The 23,214-nt window shown below is 57.2% G+C and overlaps 1 protein-coding gene across 8 annotated transcripts in view; it reads left to right on the top strand.

Moving 5' to 3' along the window:
* Hdac4 (histone deacetylase 4) overlaps positions 1-21,558 on the top strand; it is a 250,766-nt gene extending 229,208 nt beyond the window's left edge. For 6 of the 8 annotated variants that reach the window (XM_033764730.1, XM_010615696.3, XM_010615705.2 and 3 more), the window contains 8 exons: positions 1,605-1,692; positions 3,018-3,137; positions 3,772-3,869; positions 10,064-10,182; positions 10,755-10,888; positions 16,211-16,295; positions 16,914-17,055; positions 17,354-21,558. In XM_033764730.1, the coding sequence (XP_033620621.1) occupies positions 1,605-1,692; positions 3,018-3,137; positions 3,772-3,869; positions 10,064-10,182; positions 10,755-10,888; positions 16,211-16,295; positions 16,914-17,055; positions 17,354-17,402 (835 nt within the window). In that variant the 3' untranslated portion in view covers positions 17,403-21,558. Of the gene's footprint in view, positions 1-1,604; positions 1,693-3,017; positions 3,138-3,771; positions 3,870-10,063; positions 10,183-10,754; positions 10,889-16,210; positions 16,296-16,913; positions 17,056-17,267 lie in introns of all 8 variants that reach the window. The other 2 variants (XM_033764731.1, XM_033764729.1) reach the window with 1 other exon arrangement.
* Positions 21,559-23,214: the final 1,656 nt, after the last annotated feature.

Genomic DNA, 23,214 nt, shown 5'->3' with positions numbered 1-23,214 from the left:
AGGAACGGGAGGAGGAACCTCCGAAGTGGGTCCAAAGCAGCCCAGGTAGTAGAGTTTCTTGTCAGACTTGAGAGAAGACCTTACCTCTCACAGAGCAAGTGAATGTGGCGCCTGTGACTTAGAGCAGCAAGGGCCGGGCTAAGTGGCCTCGCTGCTGCCTGCTGGGCATGAAGGACGTTGTGGCACCAAGTCAGGTCTGTGGGCAGGCTGGGCTCTGCTTTGGGTCTCCTGGGCACCTGCCACCCACACATCTGAGGTCTGCGTGTGGGGCATGGCTCTGCAGGTGAGGAGAGGCAGCTGCAGACCCCCAACAAAGTCAGCACTGACTGACCCGCAGGGTACACTGAGCACCCAGGGGAGAGCTGCTGTCCTCAGAAATTCCGAGACCACTCCGCCAGCATCTCTGTGAGGAAGGCTATGAGTCCAGCTCTAAGGCAGCTGGGCCCCTGATCTTGCAGGCAGGCTGTGCCTACAGAGGTGAATGGCAGCTTATCAGGTGGCAAAGTGAGGAGGCACTGTGTCAGCGGTGCCAGGCGGCGAGAGCAGGATGGGCCTGGGGTGGGCTCGTCAGGGAGTATAGCTCCTTGCATGCTCCTCCCTCTAAGGTTCCCTTTCCAATGTGCACCCAGGCCCTTGGGCCTTCTGAATTAGTAAGTCTGAATGGCGTGCAGGCTCTTGGAGCCCAGCCGGCTCTGAGCCAAGTCTGCCCGCCAGCTCTTCCCTGTGATTCAGATGGGAGAGTCGAGAACAAGGATGTTGTTGCTTTCTCAGTCTGTTTCCATGGTCTTCCGATTCTCGCTTGGAAGTGATACCCATGTAGCGGCCTTTCATGTCCTAGAATAAGGAAAGATGAGTGTAAGCAGCTGAAATAGATTTCCACCTGCTGTGGGGTGGCGTCCCTCGTGATGGGGGCAGGGTTTCATGAGGCCCTTTGAGGGGCATGGTGCTGCAAATGAGGTGAGGTAGTTGTCCTCCCTGTGAGCGCCAGAAACCTCCGAGCAGAGCCGGGGTGTGGTGTGTATGTGTGTGTGTGTGTGTGTGTCTTCATGACGTGTCTGTGTCATGCACATGGGCATCTGTACGTGTGATCTGTGTGCATGTGTCTATCTGGTGCATGTACATGTATGGTTTGTAGTGTGTCATGTGTGTGTCTGGTTCTGTGTCCAGTGTAAACATGTGAACATTCGTGTGGGGGGGGGGGTTGTCCATGTACCTTTATGTACCTGTGTGGCATATATACATGTGTATGTTCCTATGTGCATACAAATGCCCACGTGTGTGTGTCTGTTTGCACCTGTGCCTCTGTGTGATGTGTATATTTCTTTGGTGTGTGTACATGTGTGTGTGTGTGTGTGTGTGTGTGTGTGTGTGTGTGAATGTGTAGCTGTGTGGAATGTGCGTATGTGTGGTAAGTATATAGCTGATGTGGCATGTGTGCCCCTGTCCGACACAGGCGTATACTTGACGCATGTGTGCCTGTGTCTGTGTGTGGTTGCGCTTGGCTGTGACTGCCCATCAAGGCTCCCAGGATCCCGGGCCTGCAGACTGTCCTCTGCAAGCTGCGTGGCAGCAGTGACAAGCACCTCTGCCTGCCTTCTCCACAGGGGCTTTTGCTACTTCAACTCGGTGGCAGTCGCAGCCAGGCTCCTGCAGCAGCGGCTGAGTGTGAGCAGGATCCTCATTGTGGACTGGGTGAGTGGCTCCTCTCCTATGCGGGCAGGCGGATGCACTTCCTCTGTCTCTCTGGCTGTGGGTGCAGGACTCAGAGACCAGGAACTCTGCCCCACGTCCTCCACCAGTCAGCTGGAGGAGGGCTCCTGCCCTGCCCAGCACAGCAATGGTGGTGGGCAGTGGCCAAGGGCCAGCTTGGTCGGGCCAAGGAAGGCCCAGCCTGACCTCCATGCTGGGACAGTCCCGTGGGAGGTGCCCCTCCTCACAGCCTGCGCCCCCTGGAAGGGCCACTCCACTTGAGCAATGCTGTGAGATCACTGAACCTGGATCCCAACGGCAGCACCCTGGTTCCAAAACTAGAAATGAGAAACAGGCTGCTCACTGCTCGGCCCTTCCCGGAATCTTTTACAGGCATGTGGAGCATTCTCTGTGGGATGTGTAACATTTCATTTTTTAACAGAAACATAAAGGAAAGGTATATCATGTGGGGCAATGACTTACATGACATAAGCCCTTCTCAATTTAAAAAAATCAGCCAGGAGAGCAGCCAGCTCCAGGGGTGGTGTTGGGGCTGTGGGCACTAGGGCTGGGTATGGTGCCTAAGGGAGGCAGCAGAGGCCAGAGTGGGGTTTTCTACACCCACCCTGGGTACCAGGAGCATCCCTCCCCATCGCCTTTGTCAGGGACATGCAGGGTGCAGAGGAGAGGAGCAGGACTCAGTGAATGACAGCATGGCCACATGGCCACATCCCAGGCACAGGCCACAGCGGCAGTGTCGTCCTGCTAAATCACACAGTGGTGTAGGCGGGCTCCTGTCACAGAGCCTTGCAAGCTGGGCGGTGGCTGCTCCTCCTCATGTGCTGCCCTTTGTTTCTGTGCTTTCTAGAGAAGCTGACACGAAGCAGAGCCGCTGGCTGTGCAGCTTTCCACGCCCACACAGCTTTGTGGTCCAGACGGCCCTTCCCATCCTGGGATCACCTCCTGCGTGGCCCGGGCTGGCAGAGGCCATGTTGCCTGTCTTCTGCTCTCTGGTGCCTGTGTCACAAGGGCACTGGGATCATAGGAGTAGCTGGGAGCTGCAGGGTAGGGCCCTGGGCCTGGTTCCCTGCCTTTAGGCTCTATCTCCCTCCTGGTGAAGGCTAAGGAAATGTCTCCCGTGTCAGGGCTCTGGCTGGACCTCTTGCCAGGTCAGAACTGTGCCACGAGGGTGAGAAGACGCTCCGCAGACTCAGACACGGCCTCAGTGTCCCTGCCCTCCCCTTGGGGCGTGGGGAGCCTGTGTGCAGGAGCCACTACACGGTGTGGCCAGGCAGCGAGGCCTGCGCTGAGCCTGTCTCTGCTCTCAGGACGTGCACCACGGGAACGGGACCCAGCAGGCTTTCTACAGCGACCCCAGCGTCCTCTACGTGTCCCTGCACCGCTATGACGATGGGAACTTCTTTCCAGGCAGCGGTGCACCTGACGAGGTGAGTGGAGGCAGGCCTCTCAGGGCAGAGCAGAGGGCGAGCACAGGCGGCACCGCACCACCCACAGCGGAAGTGCACGGATGGTCCTTCTGGCCTGGTCCACCTCATGGTGCACCCAGGCCTGCGTTTATCTGGACTATTCCCCAAGGTTGGTAAGCTGAGGCTCCTGCGGGGAGGCTGAGACAGCTCAGGCTGACCTAAGGTGCAGCCTCAGCAGGCAGCCTCCTCCCAGGCCTCCCTCCTGCCCGGAGCTGGGTGAGGCCCTGCCAAGGTGGCAGCTCCCACCCACCCTCTGAAGGCCACCCACATCTCCCTGCATGAAAGCACGTGGGGGTGGTAGCAGTCACACATACTTCTCCCAGAGGCAGTCTCATGGCCCTGTGAGTGCACAGCCATGTCAGAGTGGTGTTCTCAGGGACGCCCCGGAGAAGCACTGAGAGCACAGCCTTGTGGCCAAGGACACCGATGGGCCCTGGTTCCGTCGGCCTCAGTGTCCTATGGAAATGCTGTCGCTGCCATCAGCAAGCCAGTGCCTGTGGTGACCACAAGTGAGGAGCCCAGAATGTGCCTGGGCACCATCTGTGTCTGCTTTTCCCATCAGGGTCTGTCATGAGCTTTCTCCCTCTGTCCACAGGTGGGAACGGGGCCAGGCGTGGGCTTCAATGTCAACATGGCCTTCACGGGCGGCCTCGACCCCCCCATGGGAGACACAGAGTACTTGGCAGCCTTCAGGTGAGTCTCTGGTGGCACCAGCCTTTGGGGATTGCAGACACACTGCCCTGAGGCCTGGCCTCTGCGTGGACCCCGACGCTGGCCACCTGCCTGCTGTCCCTTCCCGTTCTCGCACAGTCACGGAAGCTCCAGACTGCTTGGTCCTGAGAGGGAGGGAGGGAGACAAGCGGGAGAATTATGGGTGCACATTTTAAAGAGGTCATTATCCAGGGCCTGGGATTTAGCTCAGTGGCGCCGCCTCCTGTCTTGAAAGCATAAGGTCCTGAGTTTGATCCCTGGTACCAAAAAAAAAAAAAAAAAAGGTCATTATGCACGTTTTTCTTCCATGAGCCTTATGTGAGAACATGAAACTTGGAAATAAGTTAATTTCTCCTTTATTTATATAAAAATGGAGGAGCGATGTTTATGCCTTTGTAAAACCACCTCCCTGAAGTTACCCTCCGCCGATAGGTTGTGACTGTGGGGCAACTGTCCCCAAGCCTCAGCTTTTGCTTTGAAGGTGCAGGTTTCTCAGCCAGAAGGGCTGGATGGGTGCACAGCCTCTCCGGGGTCACTGTCACCTCTGTGAAATGGCAGCTTCTACCCATGTGCTCAAGGAGGAGGTTCCAGGGCCAGCACTGCCAGGGTACTGGGCACTCGAGCCCACCAGGCCCCCTGGTCCTGAGCCATGTACATGGAAAATGTGTGTGAACACACGTCTGTCCCTGTAGGTGATCTTCTGTCTGTGACTGTGTAGACACTGCCCGTGTGGCATCCATCTCTAGGGTGTGCACGAATGCATGGGCATGTGTACAGGCATGTGCACCTCTCTGTGTGAGACTGCACAAGGACACGTCTGTGATGTTTTGGCATAGACTGCCACGTGCTCTTGAGACCCTGGGCACATCACACACACACCACTTGGGAAATGGGGTCCTGCTCCCAGGTCCCACTGGAGAGGCTGTTGGTGTCTGCCCAGTGGAAGTGGTCCCTGCAGCTTTAGGAATGTGGGCCCCTTTTGATTAAGTCACAGTGCAGTTCTGAGGGACGCTGGCCACTGACTGGACTTGTAGAGAGAAGTGGACTTTCCTGGTGACGGACACTTAGTGTCCTTCCTCCGAGGTTCTGGTCCTGGTAAAGCCTAACACCAGTGCCCAGCCAGGCCCAAGCACTGTTCTTCAGCCAAACTGGCCAGGCCCAGGTGGCAGCCTGTGAGGTGGCATCTGTCTGGATGTCCCGCTAAGGGCATAACAACCTTTCCTTACCAAGAGAGTTCTTTAACATCAGTAACATCTTCATGAAGGAAAATTGTTCAGGGCTTTTTACTGATTTTAATATAAAGTACCACTTTGAAGTTTACGATTTATGGTTCCCTGGGCATCAGATGGGGAAAGAAGGGTCAGAGACTGGTTCCCTTTTCTTCTTTAGCCTCCCGCTTTGCGGGCCCCTGGGGACAACGTGAGCCTCAAAGGCAGCACCTTGTTATGCAGACCCCTGCCTGCCAGCTTGCATTTTCAGGGGATCAAGCCTCAGATGGAGAGAAGATAAGAAAATTGCCTCTAATGAGATCCAGAAGGGGCCAGCACATTCTCCTCAGGCTCGGAGACTTGAGAAGAAAAGGACCTTAATTCAAGCCAGTCCCAGCACCAGACATGACTTTGAAGTCTGCCGAGGGCAGGCGAGCGCTCAGGCTTGGGCACATGAAATGATGTCCCTTCCTCCGCCCTCCTTAGCAACCAGAGCATGACTCAGCGGCTCCTGTCAGCTGTGAGGCAAAGGAAATTGAGGTCCTCTCTACTCTCACAGCTCATCAGAGACATCAGGGGCAGCTTTAATCTCCAGATGATGGACAGCGGCCTCAGCCTGCAGCCTTGAACCCTGTGGCGTCGCCTGCATGCTGTTGCTGCTGGCAGCCGCCTGCAGTCATCGCACAGCACTGCCTGCTGCGGGGCCACATGTCCCCAATGGACTCTCACTATGTGAAGTGGGCCGGCCTCCCCACCCGACTGCCTTCTCATCTGAAGGCTTTCAAGCCTTGTCCCGTGAAGCCAGAGCACTCAGGCTGAGAAGCATCGTGTTCTGCCATCCCGGGCAGACCTGCTTAGCCCAGCCTGGATATACAAGCAAGAGACAGTGCAGGGTGGCATAGGGCTGCAGGCAGCAGGCTGGTGCAGGTCCCCAAGGGCCCTGCCCACTAAGAGGCCCTGGCTGAGTCCTGGAGGAACAAGTTTGGCCCAGGAGCATTAGGGAAAAAGGCCACTACCCACAGAACAACCTGGAGACAAAGCACCTCTCTGGCCTGCACGCTAGCAGCAGGCCTTTGGCACGGTCTCTGGGAGAGGCAGGAGGGTCTCCTGGCAGCCTGGGCAAAGACGTGGTACCCAAGGTCCAGTGGCTGCATCCGAGAGGACAGAGCCTGCTCAGGGAGGGCAAAGGGTGGGGAGGAGGGGCTACCTGTGTAGCAGGGACAACTGGGTGACACGGGGTGAGGGTGACAGGCCCCAGCAGGGTGCAGACATTGGCCTGGAGGAGGGTGGAGTGTGCTCCACTGGGGACCCTGCTGCTAAGCAGATTTCAGAAGACAGGGCGCGCTGTCAGATAAGAGTGGCAGCTGGTAACCTGGGTGGCACAAGCTTGCTTCACAAGATCAGGACAGAATGTGCTGGGTGTAAGAGGGTGAGAGCCTGGGGCAGTGGGGGACAGGAGCTGGCAGAGACCCACGCAGAGGGAGCGCAGGGCCATCTGAGCCCCTGCCAGCATGGAGCATCCTCACCAGGCCCCCCAGCTTCACACAGCCTGGGGGTGGCTTGAGCCCCCAGCCATGAGGGTGTGGCAGGGCTGGGAGAGCCAGCACACAGGGTGTGCAGGAAGGAGCATCTCTGTCGGCCCAGGGCCCAGCTCTGCCCTGCAGCCTGCTCAACCTCGCTGGCTGCATGGCATGCTGGCAGGGTCCTGGCGGGCACTGCCCACCTCCAAGGAGTCGCACACCCCAGGCTGGCCCTCGCTCGGGGTGTGGGTTAGGGAGGCCCCAGCACACAGGCTCTGGGACACTGCGCAGCCAGTCACAGAGGCATCGCTCCCGCCTACCCTGAGTGAAGATGTGGGTGAGGCAAAACGGAAGTTTTCCGAGTGTCAGTGCCCTCCATCCCCATGGCATCCACTCCCTCCGAATCACAGAGCGGCACTGCTGGCCAGGCTGGTCCTGGGATACAAACACACGCACTTCTGCCTCAGGTCTTGGAATCGATGTGAGAGGGACCCTTAGACAGCAGCAGCACTGATGTGTCAGCTTGGTGTGGGGGGCAGAATGGAGCTGAGATGCCAGGGTGACAAGGCCTGCTCCCTCCAGGGCATGACAGTGGCCCTGCCATCTGGCCATGCACAGGACCCATGTCACCCTGGGTTTGCCTGGGGCTGTGGGTCTCAGATGACACCCTGGTATCTGTGGTGCCCAGGGCGGTGCCCAGTGAGTATCTGCGGGCGTTGGAGGGGCCCTGCCCCCAGTCTGACCACCACCTGGCTTCCATCCAGCCTGCAGGGTGAGTGGACTGAAGACAGGGCAGGGCCCAGGGAGGCCATGGGGAGATGTGCATCACACAGGGCTGCTTTGAGTGACAGCCACCTCTCAGCCTCAGTCCTGCACGTCTGACTCTGGAGTCAGGTGCACTCAGGCACCATAGCAGCCTTCGTCCTCACCCCTGCCCAGTATGCACTGCAGTTAGCTCCGGAAACCTGCGGGACTCACCCCTCTTCCTGCCTCTGAGCAGGTAACTAGCACTCTGCTACCCTGGGAAGCTGTGGGCCTCACCCACCCTCACCTGCCAGGACAGCCAGTGTTACCCCATAGATAGACCCTCCTGAGAGGCAGCTTGAGAGGAGGCCTTGCGAGTGTCTGGGTGTCACTGCCAGAGACGTTGGTCCTGACATAAAGCACCACTCCTCAGTCGCCTCCCTTTTCTTGGCACCAGTTGAATGGGGACATTCTTCATGTCCCCTCCAGTGTGAAGGTCACAGATGGGGCCACACGTCCCGGTGCAGTAGGGAGTGTCCAGTCCTGTTACAGGCAGAGGTCCTGTCGCTGTGAGGAGCAGTGGTGTTCCTTACTGAACCCATGTGACACTGAGACACCCTGAGCACCTCGATCACCTCATGGCCTTCCTGAGCTTTAGCGGTGTCTGCAAGTGCAGCCTGGGGTTACAGAGCCCAAGGCACCCCCCATGTGTGCCAGGGGCCTACAGCCCGGCCACCCCCACAGCCTGAGCATGGGTTTAGAGAGACGCCACATGGGGAGTGTGGTCACAGGGACTCTTGCTGGGAGCCTCACTTAATGATTTCTCTGGGATGTCTGTGGAGAGCATTAGGAGTCGTGTAGCTCATCACTACCTTGAAGCAGAGACCAAAGCCCACCTCTTGCACATGGTTCTGAGTGCCCCTTGAAGTGCCCTAGGAGTGACAGTGTCTACACAGTGTCTGTGGTTTGTGTTAAAACAATGGGTTGGCTCTAAATTCCAAACCAATCATGGCAGACACTGTGTTACTGTGCCCAGAGAAAGGTTCTGTGACAAGAACCTCATTAGTCATTAAAATCAGCCTCCCTGGAATGGTGTGGGCAGTGACACTGGGGAAGGCAGCAGAGGAAGACCAGGACCTGGGGGGCCTACAGCATATACCTGTGGGGCACCAGCCACACCAGCGCTCATGTCCACATCCAGCAGATGCCCCAGAATTTTCCACTTCTGACTCAACCAACAGTGCCCAGCCACCCAGGCAGGATCAGGACCGCCCACACCCAGGCCCACAGGGCAAATGCTTTGTTTAAATGTTATGTACTGTAGGAAACAACAGAGCAAGCCTGGCTCAGGGAAACCTGAGATTAGGACAGGCAGAGCTGTGTGAGCAGGGCCAGGACTGGGTCATCTCTGCAGGGCAGGCAGGGCTGAGTGGACTGGGCCGAGTCATCCCTGCAGGGTAGGCAGAGTGGTGTGAACTGGCTGGAGCCACACGCCCAGGTGGGTCTGCGGAGCACTGCTGTTCTCGCCTGGCTCCCTCTGGGCAGTGGCACCATCACTGTGCATGGCAGCCTTGAGTGTCCCAGCCCAAGATCTCAGTGGCTCCAGGACTGAAATCTGCCATAGAGCCTGAGGCAGCAAAGCTTGCTGACCTGGTCTAGGGTCCCCTGCCTTGTGCTCTTGTACCCAGTGATGGTCCTCAGAGCTCTATCCCCTCAGGGTTCCTTCAGTATACAGGGCCTGCCCTCAGCAGGAACACAAGGAGCCGCAGGGTGGGTGGTGGCCTCGGCACGCTTCTCAGTGCAGGCTGAAGCCTTGGCAGTTACACACCTGCCACACAGTGGCTGCAGGGCAAGGGCGGTCCTGGGCCACAGTGCCCACCCGCAGGTCTCATGCCCAGGCTTCCTGCGGAGTTGAAGGGTCCAGGCCCCCTTCCTTGGCCTGCTTTAGAGGCTTCAGCCCACCTCCCTGTCAGAGTCACTCTGATTCTAAGTTGGCAGCAATGACTCAGAATCCATTATGATAAGTGCCGAACACCCCAGACTGCTTCTATCCTGGCTCTCACCGTACCGGCATGCACTTTGCTGCAGGGCTATCTGAGTGTCCGCCGTGAGCAGTGCAGGGGTTTTGACTTAAGCAGTGGTTTTCCCGCTTTTCAAGTAAAACCCCAGGAGATGTAAACCACTGAGCTTCCTGGTGTCTGTGTTTCCCAGAATTTTCTGAAGTGTGTTCTCCCTTTGCCTTCTGATCGCCCTAAGTGTCTGCGTGCTTTGTAGTTCACCCTCAACTTGTATGTGCTGGGGCACCCGCCAGGGTTCCATCCCTGCTGATGCCCTGAGCCTTCCTGCAGCACGGTTCCCAGTGCCCTGCACTGGGATGGTGACTGCGCTTGCTTGGGTGAAAGTCATGGGAGATGTGTTGTCCTAGTCCCAGGGATGCTGGGGTGGGGACAGGGCAGGAGACAGAAATCCTGGGACTCCAGCTCTGCAGCCTACACAGGTATTCACAGAGGCTGCAGCGCAGGCTTCGGAGACCTCTGTGACACGTGCCACCATTCACCTAGGTGAAATCCCTTACACTAAGTGAGCATTCAGATTCTGCCATGGCCCTTGTGCGGGTACACCCTGACCGCCCGTGTGGTGACCCTCCGTCCTCCCTCCACCATGTCCTTTGCTGCTCTCATGACACCTTTTCCTGTCCTTGCAGAACCGTGGTCATGCCAATCGCCAACGAGTTTGCTCCAGACATGGTGCTGGTGTCATCAGGCTTTGATGCTGTGGAGGGCCACCCCACACCTCTCGGAGGGTACAATCTCTCTGCCAAATGTAAGTCCACTCTGCTTGGCTTGTGACCAGTGTGCTCTGCGTGTCAGGTGACAGAGGGACGTTGCCTTACTTCCCCCCAAAGCTGATAGTGCCAGCTGCCAGTCCCTCCGCCCTAGGACTCTAGGGAGGCAAAGCCACTCTACTGTGGCTGCTCAGACAAACCAGCCCCTGGCCAGTGAGTGATCAGGCAGAGGGCGACAAGTGGGCATTGGGCTCATCAGAGGTGCTGTGGCACTCAGTTGAGATAGATACCCAGATGTGAATGTAGAAATTCCTGTGTGGGCAGCATAGCGCTGACCTGTGTGTACATGCACAGCCAGGAGAGCAGGGCCCCCTGGGAAGCTCAAGGTGGCACAGCCTCTCAGAAGGGTTAGCTGGCTCCGCCCTCAGCATAGCAGAAGCTCTTCACACTCCCCTCAGGCCAGAGGGCCCCAAGCTGGGCACTTCAGCAGATCAGGAGGTCTCACTGGGCCCTAACAGGCATGGCAGTGCCCCACCCCTGGTCCTTGTGGGAAGCACCTTGCACACTGCCACCGCCTTCCCTCCACACATGCGGCCCTTCCCTGTTGCAGGTTTCGGATACCTTACGAAGCAGCTGATGGGCTTGGCCGGGGGCCGCATTGTTCTGGCTCTTGAGGGAGGCCATGACCTAACAGCCATCTGCGATGCCTCCGAAGCCTGTGTTTCTGCTCTGCTGGGAAATGAGGTACAGAGTCCCCAAGGCCCAAAGATGCTCTGCAACCACGCTTGCAGGCCTGGCTGCCCAGGAGCGCGTTAGGCCCTGACCCCCGGAGGCTGTTCTTTTCATTTAGCTCTACTGAGCTCTCTTTCCCACCTGCATAGTCACACTGTCTCAGTGGTAGAAGCCTTTGGTGGTGTCCAGGAGGAGGAGAGAGGGCCTGCAGAAAGCATGCCCTGCACAGTCTAGGGCTCTGTTGCATGTGCTCATTTGGTTTATTTGCCTGTTACGTGTGCAGCGTCCAGGATGCTGCGATGGAATGCTGCTGCTTCCGCTAGTTCCTCCCCAGGCAATTCGCCTCTAGGAAACGCTCGGGCTCAGTGGCTCAAGGCCACCAGGGCCTCTCTCGAGCAGCCTGTGCTGTACCTGGGGTAATTCTCAGGTCTGGGCTCTGCTGTGCTGCCTGACACCTCAGGATCAAGTGTGCAGGCCGGAGCCCTGCACAGCCTTGGAAAGCCAGGTCACGCCCAAGGAGTGAGCCCCACAGAGCTTTTGCGCCCAGTTGCGGGGGGTACGCTCCTTGCATCCGGGTTCCCAGGGTGCCAGTCTGCATGGCTGAGAGCTGCCTGGTCGTGGGCTGGGCCTAAGGCAAGAGCTGTGGCACCCTTATTAGTACAGCCAGACTCTCTGTAGCCTGTGGCAGAGCTGAGGGTGCCTTTCCTTCTGATCCCCAGAACAGGAAGTGGGCTCCACCCCAGCTTCACGCCTGCCTTGGAGGCATTCCAGATGCTGTGGGTACCCACCCAGTCCCTCATCCTGGCACACACCGTGCATGCCTTCATGGTGCCCTGAGAATAGATGGCACGGGTCGCTGGAGGGGATCATCACATGAGCACACGCCCACCCAGGCTCTGTGCACCCAACACAGGCAGCCTTGCTGCAGGAACACAGTGCACACATGGGAGCAGTCCAGCACTCAGCCTCCACTGCCCCCTGGGCTCTGCTACCCGGGCCTCCATGGAGGTGGGGCTGTCTGTCCCTGGGTGTCACTCATTTCTGGAAGCTCTGCTGATGGGACAGCATCTCTGGCTGGTATTGTGGAGCCCCGGATGTCCACAGTGCAACCCACGCTCAGGGGCCTCCTCCAGGATGCGGAGCAGGTGCAGGTGGAGGAAAACATCTGAGTCCCCCAAGCATCATGCTGCTGGGGACAGGTGTATCTCTGGGGGCCTGGTCTGGACCTGTCATCCTAGAAGGTACAGAGTGGAGACAGCCATCCAGCTTGCCCCTGGGTTACAAGCCATTGCAGAAGGAACCCCATCCTTCCTCCATGACCTCTGCCCTCCACTTCTTGGAAGCAGTCCCTTCCTGGGCGGCTGTGAATGTTTTGCTGTTGGGTATCACTTGCGCAGTGACAGGGGCTCACTCTGGAGCTGGGTCCTCCTTCAGGCCGAGGTGCATGGGAGAGGACAGTGAGGACCTGCTCTCCCCAAGGCCTGTACACAGCAGCAACGCACAGCCCCAGGGGCACAAATCCTGCTTCCTAGCACTTGTCACCCTCCCTCTGCTGGGTGGTTCCTGAGCTAAGAACTTGGGAGGCAGAGGTGTGTCGCCCCTGTGACCCCTGCTAGCCATGCCGGGCACTGCAACAGACCAGGAATAGCAGCTGAGCCCAGCTGTCCTACAGTACCACAGGCTGCAGCCCAAACTGGCAAGCCAGGAGCCAACAGAGGCCACAGCCCTGCAGCTGGCATGGAAATCAGTGGGTGTCCCTGGAGAGGAGGACGGCTTGATGACATGAACGGGGAGGAGACACCCAGGGCAGGGGCCATAGCATTGTCAAGAGGCCAGACATACACAGCCCCACAGGGACAGTGAGGGAGAGGGTGCACATGGACCCAGACCTTCCAGAGCTGGGCGTGTGGCCTCCGTGATGCCTCAGACTGCAGGGCCCTTCCCAGAGGTGAGGGAAGCCCCCTGGCCTGAGGATCAGGAGAGGGGACCCACTAAAGGCACAACCTGCTGACCACCTACATCGGGTCCTGAGAGGGCCATTGGTCCCTGTTAAGTCCAGACAGAGCTGAGAAGAGGAGCAGAGTTCAGACAGCACATGGCCATCCGGTCCCAGCCAGGAGGGCGGATGGGGCCAGAACTAAGCCTGCCACTCAGCCCCTTCTTCAAGGGGATGCTGAAGCCAGAGGCCCTGGCCCCAGGAGTAGGGCTGCTACTCAGTGCCAGGTGGGCTCCAGTGACTGCCTCCGCCTGGTGGGGTCTCTTAAGGTGGCCCAGCCTTGGTGAGCGCTGCACTGATGGCAGAGGCCTGTGGTGACAGGAGGCAGGGCTAAGCTGCTTCCTCTCAGCAGGGTCCCTGTGTTGGAGCAGCTGTGTGGATGGTCGTTGGCACTCACTTGAGACCCCATAGAGTGTGTGCCTGCAGCGGGACCTGGTCAGCTCCATCCTCTGATAGCCTGGCCTCATGGCGGGCAGTGTGCGTCCTACAGTCGGTCAGGCACACCACAGAGCCAGCACTTCACGTGCTGGGGAACAGGCGGTGGTGCCCTGGCAGGAGTCCCAGTCTGCCTTTTAAACCTTCGAAGTGTTTACCTGTCCCCTCCGCATGATGCCGTCTCCCCGTTGCCAGAGTTCAAAGGCAGCAGACATGCTCTGCACTCAGCACTTTTAAGCAGCAGTGGAGAGCTTGGCTTCACCTGTGCCTGCTCTCACTTCCTGCCTTTGGTTTGCTAGTAGGAAACTGCTCTTTTACTAAAACACATAAAAAAGCAGGAAGCGCTAGTTGTAGCAGGAGCCCTTTAAAAGTCTCTTTAATGAGCCCGAGTTGGACAGGCCTGTTCTGCTCCCACAGCCCCTGGTGAGAGTGGATACAGTGTGCTGGCCGAGGCCCCTCAGGGATCCCCTCTGGGTAGACAGCTGCGACAGTACATGGCCTGGCACATCTCCGCCCTGCCGACCAGGCGCTTCGCTGGGTGGGCTGGGCTGAGGAAAGGCCATCAGCTGTCAGTGGTTCATGTGGCAGCCGCCGTCACTCTGCCTAGACCCAGGTGTGTCTGGAGTTGCCAGTCCACCATCTGCTTGGTGCATCCTGCTCATGTCTCCTCGCCAAGCTTGCCAACAGCGACACTCCTGCGGTGGTTCCCTGACCGGTTCTGACCCCTGCTCTGAGAAGCGTGTGAACCCCTCCCTCCCCACTCCCCACACAGGCCCAGACTCACCTGTGCTGTTCCTCCTGAAGCCCTGTCACTGGGTGTAGGATTCAGGCCACCGCCACTCTTGGTGAGCTGATGTCCCGTCACTGCAGAGCCCGTTTTACACTGCCTGTGGGTTCCCCTGGAGTCTATACTGGCGTCTAAGATGTCACCAACCGCCTGGTGGCCCATCCACTCCCATCCCTGACTCCAGCCTCATGCTCAGGCTTGTTACCATGTGAAGCTGGACTCTGTTAGCCTTTTCACATCCAGTCCCAACAGCCTGTGCGCTGAATGGAATCGGTCATTTCCACTCTGACCACATGGTCTTCAGATTCATTTCCACCACCTTTGTTCTTGGCCTGCCCTGTTTTCTCTAGCTCTTTCCTCTTTCTTGCCTTCCCTTGAGGTGGATGAGGCTCACTGCACCCCATTTGCTTCTGATACTGAGTCGGAAGTTTTGCAGCCATCCTTTGTATTCCTGGAGAGCCTGATAGCTGCCAGCCCAGCCCTATGTGCCATAGGCAGGGTCCCCACTCACTGGGCAGCCAAAGCCTGCACCTGGCAGGGCCCAGGCTGAGAAGGGGATACCGCTTGGACAAGACATTACTGCTCACCAGAAGTCAAACGTGCCTGGAGCCCTGGCCAGCCGTGACCAATAGGAGCATTGCCTGTTGCTTTAGCGTCACTGATAGACAGCGACTTCACGGTTCCTCCTCTGTTTATTTGGCTTTGCGGCCCTTGAGTGTTGTCTTTTCTCCTCATCCTTGTCATTTTCCAACCCATCTCCTAGGCCCCTTTTCATTCCTCTGTGGGGTCTCTTGGAAAGAACTCATGTGGTCAGTGTCCCAGCTTGGTTAAGGTTTTCTTAGTGACAGTCTTTTCTCTTGACACACTGATGGTACCAAGCTGCTGTGCCCTTGCTTACCTTGCTGTGAGAAGTGTGCAGCTCATTCCCCGTGATGGCCATCGAGCTGCATGTCTCACGCGTCCGGCACTCCAGCTGCATCACCATCCTCTGCCACAGGGCCCCCCTCTGTCTCTGTTGGTGGCCAGCTCTCGGTCTTCCCTCATTTCTCCCAATTGTGATGATGTCACAGAGCCCTGGCCGAGGGTGGCACTGCTGTCCCAGTTTGTGTCTGTCTGAATCTGTTCTCCATCTCTGGTCTGCACTGCACATTGGCTGTCTGTCTGCACTGGGGACAGACAGGGAGCCACCGAGATCCGCCTCCTAGAGGGGGGCTGTGTCTCATTTCAAGGAACATTTGTCTCTTTTCCCTCATTTACTTATTTGGTTAGTTCTTTACTGCTGCCTGAATTCTTGGCTCTTTACCTTGTGCCTCGGGTTCCAGGCCTGGCCTGTGGGGTTTCTGTCATTGCTCAGCCTGTTGACCATGGCTGTGGTGCCGTTGCAGTTGCCCCATGTGACCTGTGGGTCACGGTCGCTCATGTCCTGGAGCTCGTCCTGACTCCGCCATGTGCTCCAGGGCCCTGGCCAAGCTGTTGCTCACAGAGCCCTGTCCTCCTGGCTGAGAACCATGTGGGATGCCCTGGTGGGTTCACCTGGACCGACCCACCACCCCTCCATTTGTGGCTTTGACGGCACACATTTCCTGGAGTGAGGCAGCAGTGCCCACACACAGGCTTGTTGGGTATGGTCCCTTGGCCTAGATGCCCTGGTGTGTGGAGCCTGCCACCACAGTCACAGCGGTGCACCTTCTCAGGTCAGGCCTGCAGCCCTGTGGGGCTGTGCTGACTGCCACAGAGAGCCAGGGCTGAGACCAGAGCCTTGGACCACCTCAGGCTCACCCCTCCCCACAGCATGGCTGCCACCATGCCGGGCCTTCTAGGAACTCATGAATAAGCTTGACAGTATCCTAAGGAGATATCCATGGAATAAAAACCAGCTTTTATTAAAAACACATACAACAGGGGAGTTAGCTCAGTGGTTCCACCGCCTTCCTCGCAAGTGCAAGGGCCAGAGTTCGATCCCCAGTACCAAAAAAAACCATACATACAGACACCAAAGCTGTGTATGGCCTGACTGCCTCTGGAGACACATGCTCTCTGCAATCCTCTGCTGTAGCACACTCATGGATTGCCTTGTCTCCCTTCATGCTCATCATTGTTTGTGTCTTTTTCCCAGCTTGAGCCTCTGCCAGAAAAGATCTTACAGCAGAGACCCAACGCCAATGCTGTCCGCTCCATGGAGAAGGTCGTGGAGATCCACAGTAAGTGGCCACCAAGTGCATGGGGATGGCCAGGCCCGCACAGGCCTCACTGCCCACAGGCGTCTGAGCTGGGGGAGACCATTTCGGTCCAGTTGGTTGTCTGAGATCATGCTGGGTGAGGTCCTTGTCCTGTTTTGTAGAGCACAAGAATGGGGCTCAGTGGCAGGCTTGGCCCCAGCTGTGCGCCAGGCCATGGGTCTGGTCTCTGCTCTGAACCCTGCTGCCAGCGGCAGATCCCCCATGCTCACACACTGTGCCCAGTGCTCCTGTCATGCCCTGTCTGTGCACAGAGCCCATTGTGTCCAGGCATGGAGGTGCCTGGTGGGGTGAGACCACCCTTGTGGGCAGTGACACCAGGGGCCTGCAGTCTGCTCTGGACAGGGCCTGGCCTCCAACACAGCCCAGGCACTCAGGCCCAACACAGTGGGGAGGTGGAGCCAGGGGCAGGGAGGTCAGGGCTCTCAGGAGGCCCCTGCCAGGCCCAGGCGGTCGCGTGACAAGGAGACTTCTGAGCCGTACCCAGGGGCTGTGGGTTCTAACCCAGCCGCTTCCTAACAGCATGAGTGGTCTCCCTGGGGCCCCATAGACCGTGCTCACTGAGCCTTGCCCTCCTTCCAGGTAAGTACTGGCGCTGCCTGCAGCGTGTGTCCTCCACGGTGGGACACTCGCTCATCGAAGCGCAGAAATGTGAAAATGAGGAAGCCGAGACGGTAACCGCCATGGCCTCGCTGTCCGTGGGTGTGAAGCCCACTGAGAAGAGGTGAGTGCCGGCCCCACCTGCCTCTGTCACAGGGCCTTCCTGCAGGTTGGGACAGACCCTGAGGTGCAGCCCACCACAGACGGGTGCGAGGCCCTCTCTCCTGTGTGCCAGTCTCCTCCGAGTTGCTGGGTGGGTGGGACCCTCAGCAGTGCCCAGCCAGGTGTGGGCAGTGCCACCCACCACACGCCCTGCTGCACCCTTTCCCTGCACAGGCCGGATGAGGAGCCCATGGAGGAGGAGCCACCCCTGTAGCGTCCTCTTGAAGCTGCTGTCCCTCTTTTGTCTGTCTGTCTTGAAGCTCAGCAGGAGACTTTCCGTGTTGCTCGTGCGTCCTGCGCGGGCTCTGAGCACAGGGACGCCAGGCTTGCAGCGGCGGCAGGAGGCCTTTCCACCGCCCAGACCGCAGGTCTCAAGAGGCACATGCACACCCAGCGTGGCAGCCTCTCGTGGACATAGGACGCTGACGATGTGGAAGCCAAGCACACTCGGGCATTCCCCGGGAAGCCGCAAAGGAAGCCCCTGCGGCAGCTGGGGCAGAGTTGCTGGATTTAGTTGACACGAGGAAAGGAAAAGTGAAAATCAAAGATCTAATAATACAAAACAAACTTGATTAAAACTGGTGCTTAACGTTTGATTCTTACCCACAGTTCTACAGTCTCCATGTAAACCACTCAGCTCATCTTGTAGCTTATTTTTTTTAAACAGAAAGTTTTCTATGGCTCCTGCCTGCCCATGCACCTCAGCAGCGCACCGTGAGGTTTGCAGATGGGCAGGGGTAGAGCTGGAGGAACCTTTAAAGACAAAACTGGACAAAGCAAGCGTGAGCCTGGGAGTCAGCCTGAGCTTTTCAAAGCCATTGGAAGATACGAGTTTGTGCCTTTTTTTTTACTGCTCTGATGGATTTTTGTGGCTGGGTTTTCTGAAGTCTGAGGAACAATGCCTTAAGAAAAAATCAACAGCAGGGGTCGGTGGGACTATTTCCTGTGGCTGGGAGCCCACGGCGCTGGCCTGGTGCTCCACAGGCCACACCAGCGTGTCTGGAGCTCCGCGTCCACGGCCTTGCGTGGCTTTCCTGCTGTTTAGCAGAAGTGGAGGTTCCAGGAAAGCGGTAAACACTGTTGGGGGTTTTGAAGTCCAGCAGATTGTAAACGAATCCAAAGTGTTCTTTCTCACCATCACGTAGCAGCAAGCATCTCCATTGGTCGTGAAGCATGTCGTAGACACCGCAGTGGTGCGATCGGAATGCCTTCATCCAGAGCAAGCAGCATGAAGCATTGCTTAGCTAGGTATAAATAAGTATATGTATATGTATAATGTATACCCCAGTGTATCCCACGCTAAGAAACTTGATTCTTACGAGGTCTTGGTAAATATTTATATGCATTTATAGAAAAAATATATATATAATAAATGCAGATTGCGACGGTCCTGGTGAGTGGGGGGCTCGTTGCAAGCCCCTCGGTGCTTCGCAAGAGCGAGGAGGTGCGGCCATGGCCGCCAGCCTGTCCATCCCGGGCAGCTTCTACCCATTTGTACTTTAATTTTAATTATTTTCTAACAGAGGCCCTGTCCTCTCCATGCCTCCATGCACATATGTACCTAATGAGTTTTTATAGCAAATGATATAAATTTGCTGTTGATTTTTGTATGAGTTTTTCACTAAAAGATCTAAATAAGCATTGTTTTGTGAATTTTACATTTTTTTCTCACCATTTCTGAATGGTAATAATGTCTAAACTGTTTTCTAAATTCTTGATTGAACATTTTTTTAACTTTGACAGTTTTTTATGATTTGTTTTTGTTTGTTCTGTGCAGTGCGCAGGCCGCTGTTAGAGCTGACTTTCTGAGCGTGAGCATCAGCAAGGTCAGCACCTGGGCCTTTTGGGGCGGTACCAGCTGTGCCATCTCCTGGCCCTGTCCCAGGAGCTGTGCTGAGCAGCTGGGGCCCCCGCTTCCTGCAGCACTTGGGGTGTCGAGGTGTTTTCCTCTCCCCAGCAAGGCCTACAGCTGCAGTGGGCCGGAGTGCCAGTGTCAGTGGGCCGGAGTGCCAGTGTCAGTGGGCCCGTGCCGCGTGTAGACTCTAACCACTCCAGCGGGTAGAACCCGGCCCCGTTTCCCAAAGACCCTTTATGCGTGTCGGCGGTGCATGGCCACGCTGTCCCTGCGCCCATTCTGATTTCTTCCGCAGCCGCACGGCTGGGGCTCTTAGGCACCAGGAAGCCAGGGCCTCACCACCTGCCCAGCCCGCAGTGTGAGCTTCGGGAGGGCCGCCAGGCCTTGTCTTTCTTTCTCTTTACAGTGACTGACAGCCACTTTTACTGGTAACTTACTTTCTAGCACTTGAAGCCACCAGTTTCATTCCAAAGTGTGTCGTAGTTGAGACTTGAGGGAGGAGGTTCAGATGCTCAGGAGGGACCCCAAGCCAGGTTTCCGATTTTGGTGAAGTTTACAGGGTAGGCACTAACTCAGCCAGACTTGTGCCGGGTGAGTGCACCTTCTTGGAGTCGCAGTCATGCTGCCCTTGGGCAGTGCCAAGTGGTGGTTGGTTGGAGCAGGGCAGAGCAGTCTGGGCATGTCTGACTGACCCCTCCCTGCTGGCTGCTCTCAGCTCCAAAGCCAACCTCGGAAGGAGGCGCTGCCGCTGCCATGGAGGGCCGCCCAGGCCCTTCCCACTGGTGGCACTGCAAGGTGCCAGGGCCAGGGCCAGCGCCAGCTCCTCCAGCCACGCACCCTTGTGGCCCTGTGCCCACATGGTGCCCGGGAGGCCACATCATTTCACTGTGCTTTCAGATGGGGTAATGTGGGCTGCTGAGTGGCCAGGCTGTCGCTGCAGCACAAAGCCTCCCCATCTGGCTCAGCGGGGGCCTGGTGGCCACAGGCCTCCCTCGCCAGCACACCCACTCCACAGCGTGCTGCAGCCACTACCGTGTAGCCTTTTCTTTCCTTTGAAGACACACTCGGCCCATGTCCACAGCCAGCAACAGGCAGGTGGCAGGCATGGCCGTGGCCCCTGTGGATGGGACACGGCAGGGAGGGCTCGCCACACATCTCCCTACTGGGCCTGGGGCCTTTGCCTCTCTCTTCTTCTGCAGAGGCTGGAGGGCACTGGCCGGGAGTCAGAGCGAGCACTTTAAGCCTTTAGTGGAGGGAAGCCCTGGCCAGTGACCCACACTGGCATCACCCTGCCGGGTTTCCCACTGCACGTGCTGTGCCCACACCCCACCAGCAGGTGGCGCCACCTCTGGGATGGCACCACCTCGCGGGCTCCCACTCCGGGGCCAGTTTGTTGAAGTGTTTCAGTTTTTCTTTCCTTTCAAACTTTTCCAAGTGGAAGGCCGTGGAGTCTGATGTTGCGGCACTGGCCATGGACCTGGTGTTTCTCTCCATCGGAGCATTCCTCCATCCCGGCCATGGCCTCGTGCTCATTCCTGGTTTTGTAGACTTTGGGCCCACGTGTTTCATGGGCATTGATACATATATAAATATAGAGATATAAACATATGAATATATTTTTTTAAGTTTCCTACACCTGGAGGTTGCATGGCCTGTACGCCCGGCATGTCTTTATATTGTATACAGATTTTGCACGCCAAACTCGGCAGCTTTGGGGAAGAAGAAAAAAAAATGCCTCTGTTCCCCTCTCGTGACATTTGCAGACAAAAAGATGGAGATTTTTCTGTAAAACAAAACAAAACAAAACCTTGACGGAGAGGAGTCGGGCGGGGGGAGGGAGTTTGAGTCTTAATGAACTTATTCTTAAGAAATTGTACTTTTTATTGTAAGAAAAAAATAAAAAGGACTACTTACACGTTTGTCATACTAAGGGAGAAAGTTCACCTAGCACTTGTGACATACCAGTAAGAGAGTTTATTGTATTTCCGTGGAAACAGTGTTCCAGGGAGACTACAGCGCTCAGAGGAGCCGCCTGTCTCCCGAGTTGATTTGGAGGGGTTTGATTTTGTTCAGTTTTTGTTTCCTTTTTCTCTTGCCGCAGGGCCCGCCACATGCTGCTGGCTGCCCCGGCCCTGTGACCGTTTACTCTGATTGAGAAGCGGGGTTCCCAAGGGCCCCCTTCCCAGCAGCCCGTGTGGTGAGGGCCCAGAGCTGGCCTGCCTCTGGCGTTGAAGTCTCCTCCTGGAAGGACAGACGGCTGTTTCTGTGTTTCCTGGTGCGTGTCCGCCACCGTGGAGGCGCCCTTTTTTGGTTGCAAGGTGACACGCGCACCTCTGCACATTTCCTCGTGGGGCTCGCAGATGTGGCCTGGAGCCCCGCTGTTCCTCTCTGCTGTCTGGACCTCCCCAGTCCCTTCTGCTCAGTGGATTTGGAGGTCTTGTTTCGGTTTTTTTTCATTCTTGTTTGTTCTGTATGAGTGAAGCTTCGCTGACCAGCGGTGTCCTCCTCCAACAGTCAGCTTCTCTTTCCACCTCCCGGAGTCCAGTGCTTGTACCACATTGCACACTGTCACTCTTGTGGTGTAAATAAAGACTGTGTTCTTTGCCTCCACCTCTGCTCTCTGCCTTGCGCTCTTTCTCTTTAGCTCTGTGTGCCTGGGACTCTGCGGGACTGACCGCCATGCTGGGGAGCTGAAGGCCCTGGGGACTGACCCCCACATCCGGGAGCCACTGGGACCCAGACCTGGTGGGGAACCTGCCCCCTACTGTGGGCAGCAAGGCATGGGTGTCTTCGTAGTGACCTGAACCATTGCACTTTTCTTTCCCAGAATGCTTTGTGAGCCATGGTGGGTCGGGTTGGAGCCAGATTCAGAGAGGAGTGGGGCTAGAGCAAGGGCAGCACCTCCAGCACCTCTGAGAGGTAAATCTGCCCACACTGATGACAGCCCCTGGTCACCTCACAGCCTGGTGCAGCCATGGCCCTTCCTGGGCTCCACACTACCTGATGAGTCAGTTCTGGCGGATTCTGGCTACAGCACATCTAGGGCCCCCGAGGCCCAGCCTGCACCTCCTGGCCTGCCTCCTGCTCCTGCAGGACTACGTCCTCCCTGCCCATCACCCTGCCCACCCTGAGGGCCCCCCAGCCCTGTGCTCCACCCCACCAGCCTGCTGTCCAGGAGCCCAAGCCCAGAAGAAGCATGGGGAGCAAGGCCTGCCAGAGCCGCTCAAGGCAGAGACAAAAGAAATGTCAGAACATTTATTAGTGCCACCAAGCAATGGCTCACTTGCACAGGGGACGGGAAGAGGAGACAGGCAGGATGTGCTCAGGGGCTCTGAGTCAGGCTTGGTGTGAGCCTGTGGGTGCACTGGCCTAGACAGAAGGCTCTCGTTCTCCCAGCACTCCCCTCACATGGACAGGAAGGAAGTGGAGCCAGGAGAGTAGGGGACAGGACCGGACAAGACAGGCAGCCCTTGTGCCGCTTCCTCAAGACTGCACAGGGCTGCCGGGCAAACTGGACTGTCTTCTCTAGGAATTACTTTTAAGGGTTGTTACAAGCTTTCACAGTCACCTGTTGAAAGCAGGACTGTGGCTGCTGCATCCAGGAGAGGCTCTGCACACGGAGGACTAGTGCTCTTCGCATGTCGCCGCCAACCTCTCTGGCAAAGCAAGGCTGTGACCCTGGCCAGAGCTGCTCCCCTTCACCGGCACCACTACGTCGGTTCTGGTATAGCTCTCAACGGCAGATCTCAGAATTTGTGTGTCCAATAAGTGGCCTCCCCCGAGAGCTGAGCCTGACTGCAATGATGGCCCCCACACAGTCCCCACAATCGGTGGCCTGTCTTCTTGGGGTAGCCTGTGAGCTCCAGATTCCTCCCCCCAACAAACATCTTCGCTGGGGGCTCCCTGGTGGGGCCCTCAGCTCGCCCACCAGGGGGTGCTAGTGTTCCTGCAGGGGTCCCCTTGTACAGGCCCCGCCCACTCAGCAACCAAGTCTCATCCCTGCCTGCAGGGCCTGGTCCTAGGAGACTCCAAATTGATGGCTGCTTTTGTTTGCATTAACTGTATAAGCAAGGCAAGCTGCACAAAAGCAGATATTGAGGATCTGTAAACAAGACGGACAGAACCCCACAAATAAGACGGGGCTGTCATTCCTCACAGCCCCTAGATAGGTAGCTCATTAAACAAGGACTATTGCTGGGTGGCATTGCTCCAGGTCTTGCCAGTCACTCAGCGGACCCGCCAGCCTGTCATGTGTGGTTGAGTTGT

The sequence above is a fragment of the Fukomys damarensis genome, unplaced genomic scaffold (genome assembly GCF_012274545.1).
Source record: "Fukomys damarensis isolate Sample0158 unplaced genomic scaffold, DMR_v1.0_HiC HiC_scaffold_16, whole genome shotgun sequence".
NCBI classification, from domain to species: Eukaryota; Metazoa; Chordata; class Mammalia; order Rodentia; family Bathyergidae; genus Fukomys; species Fukomys damarensis.
This window is presented reverse-complemented; position numbering and strand designations above follow the sequence as displayed.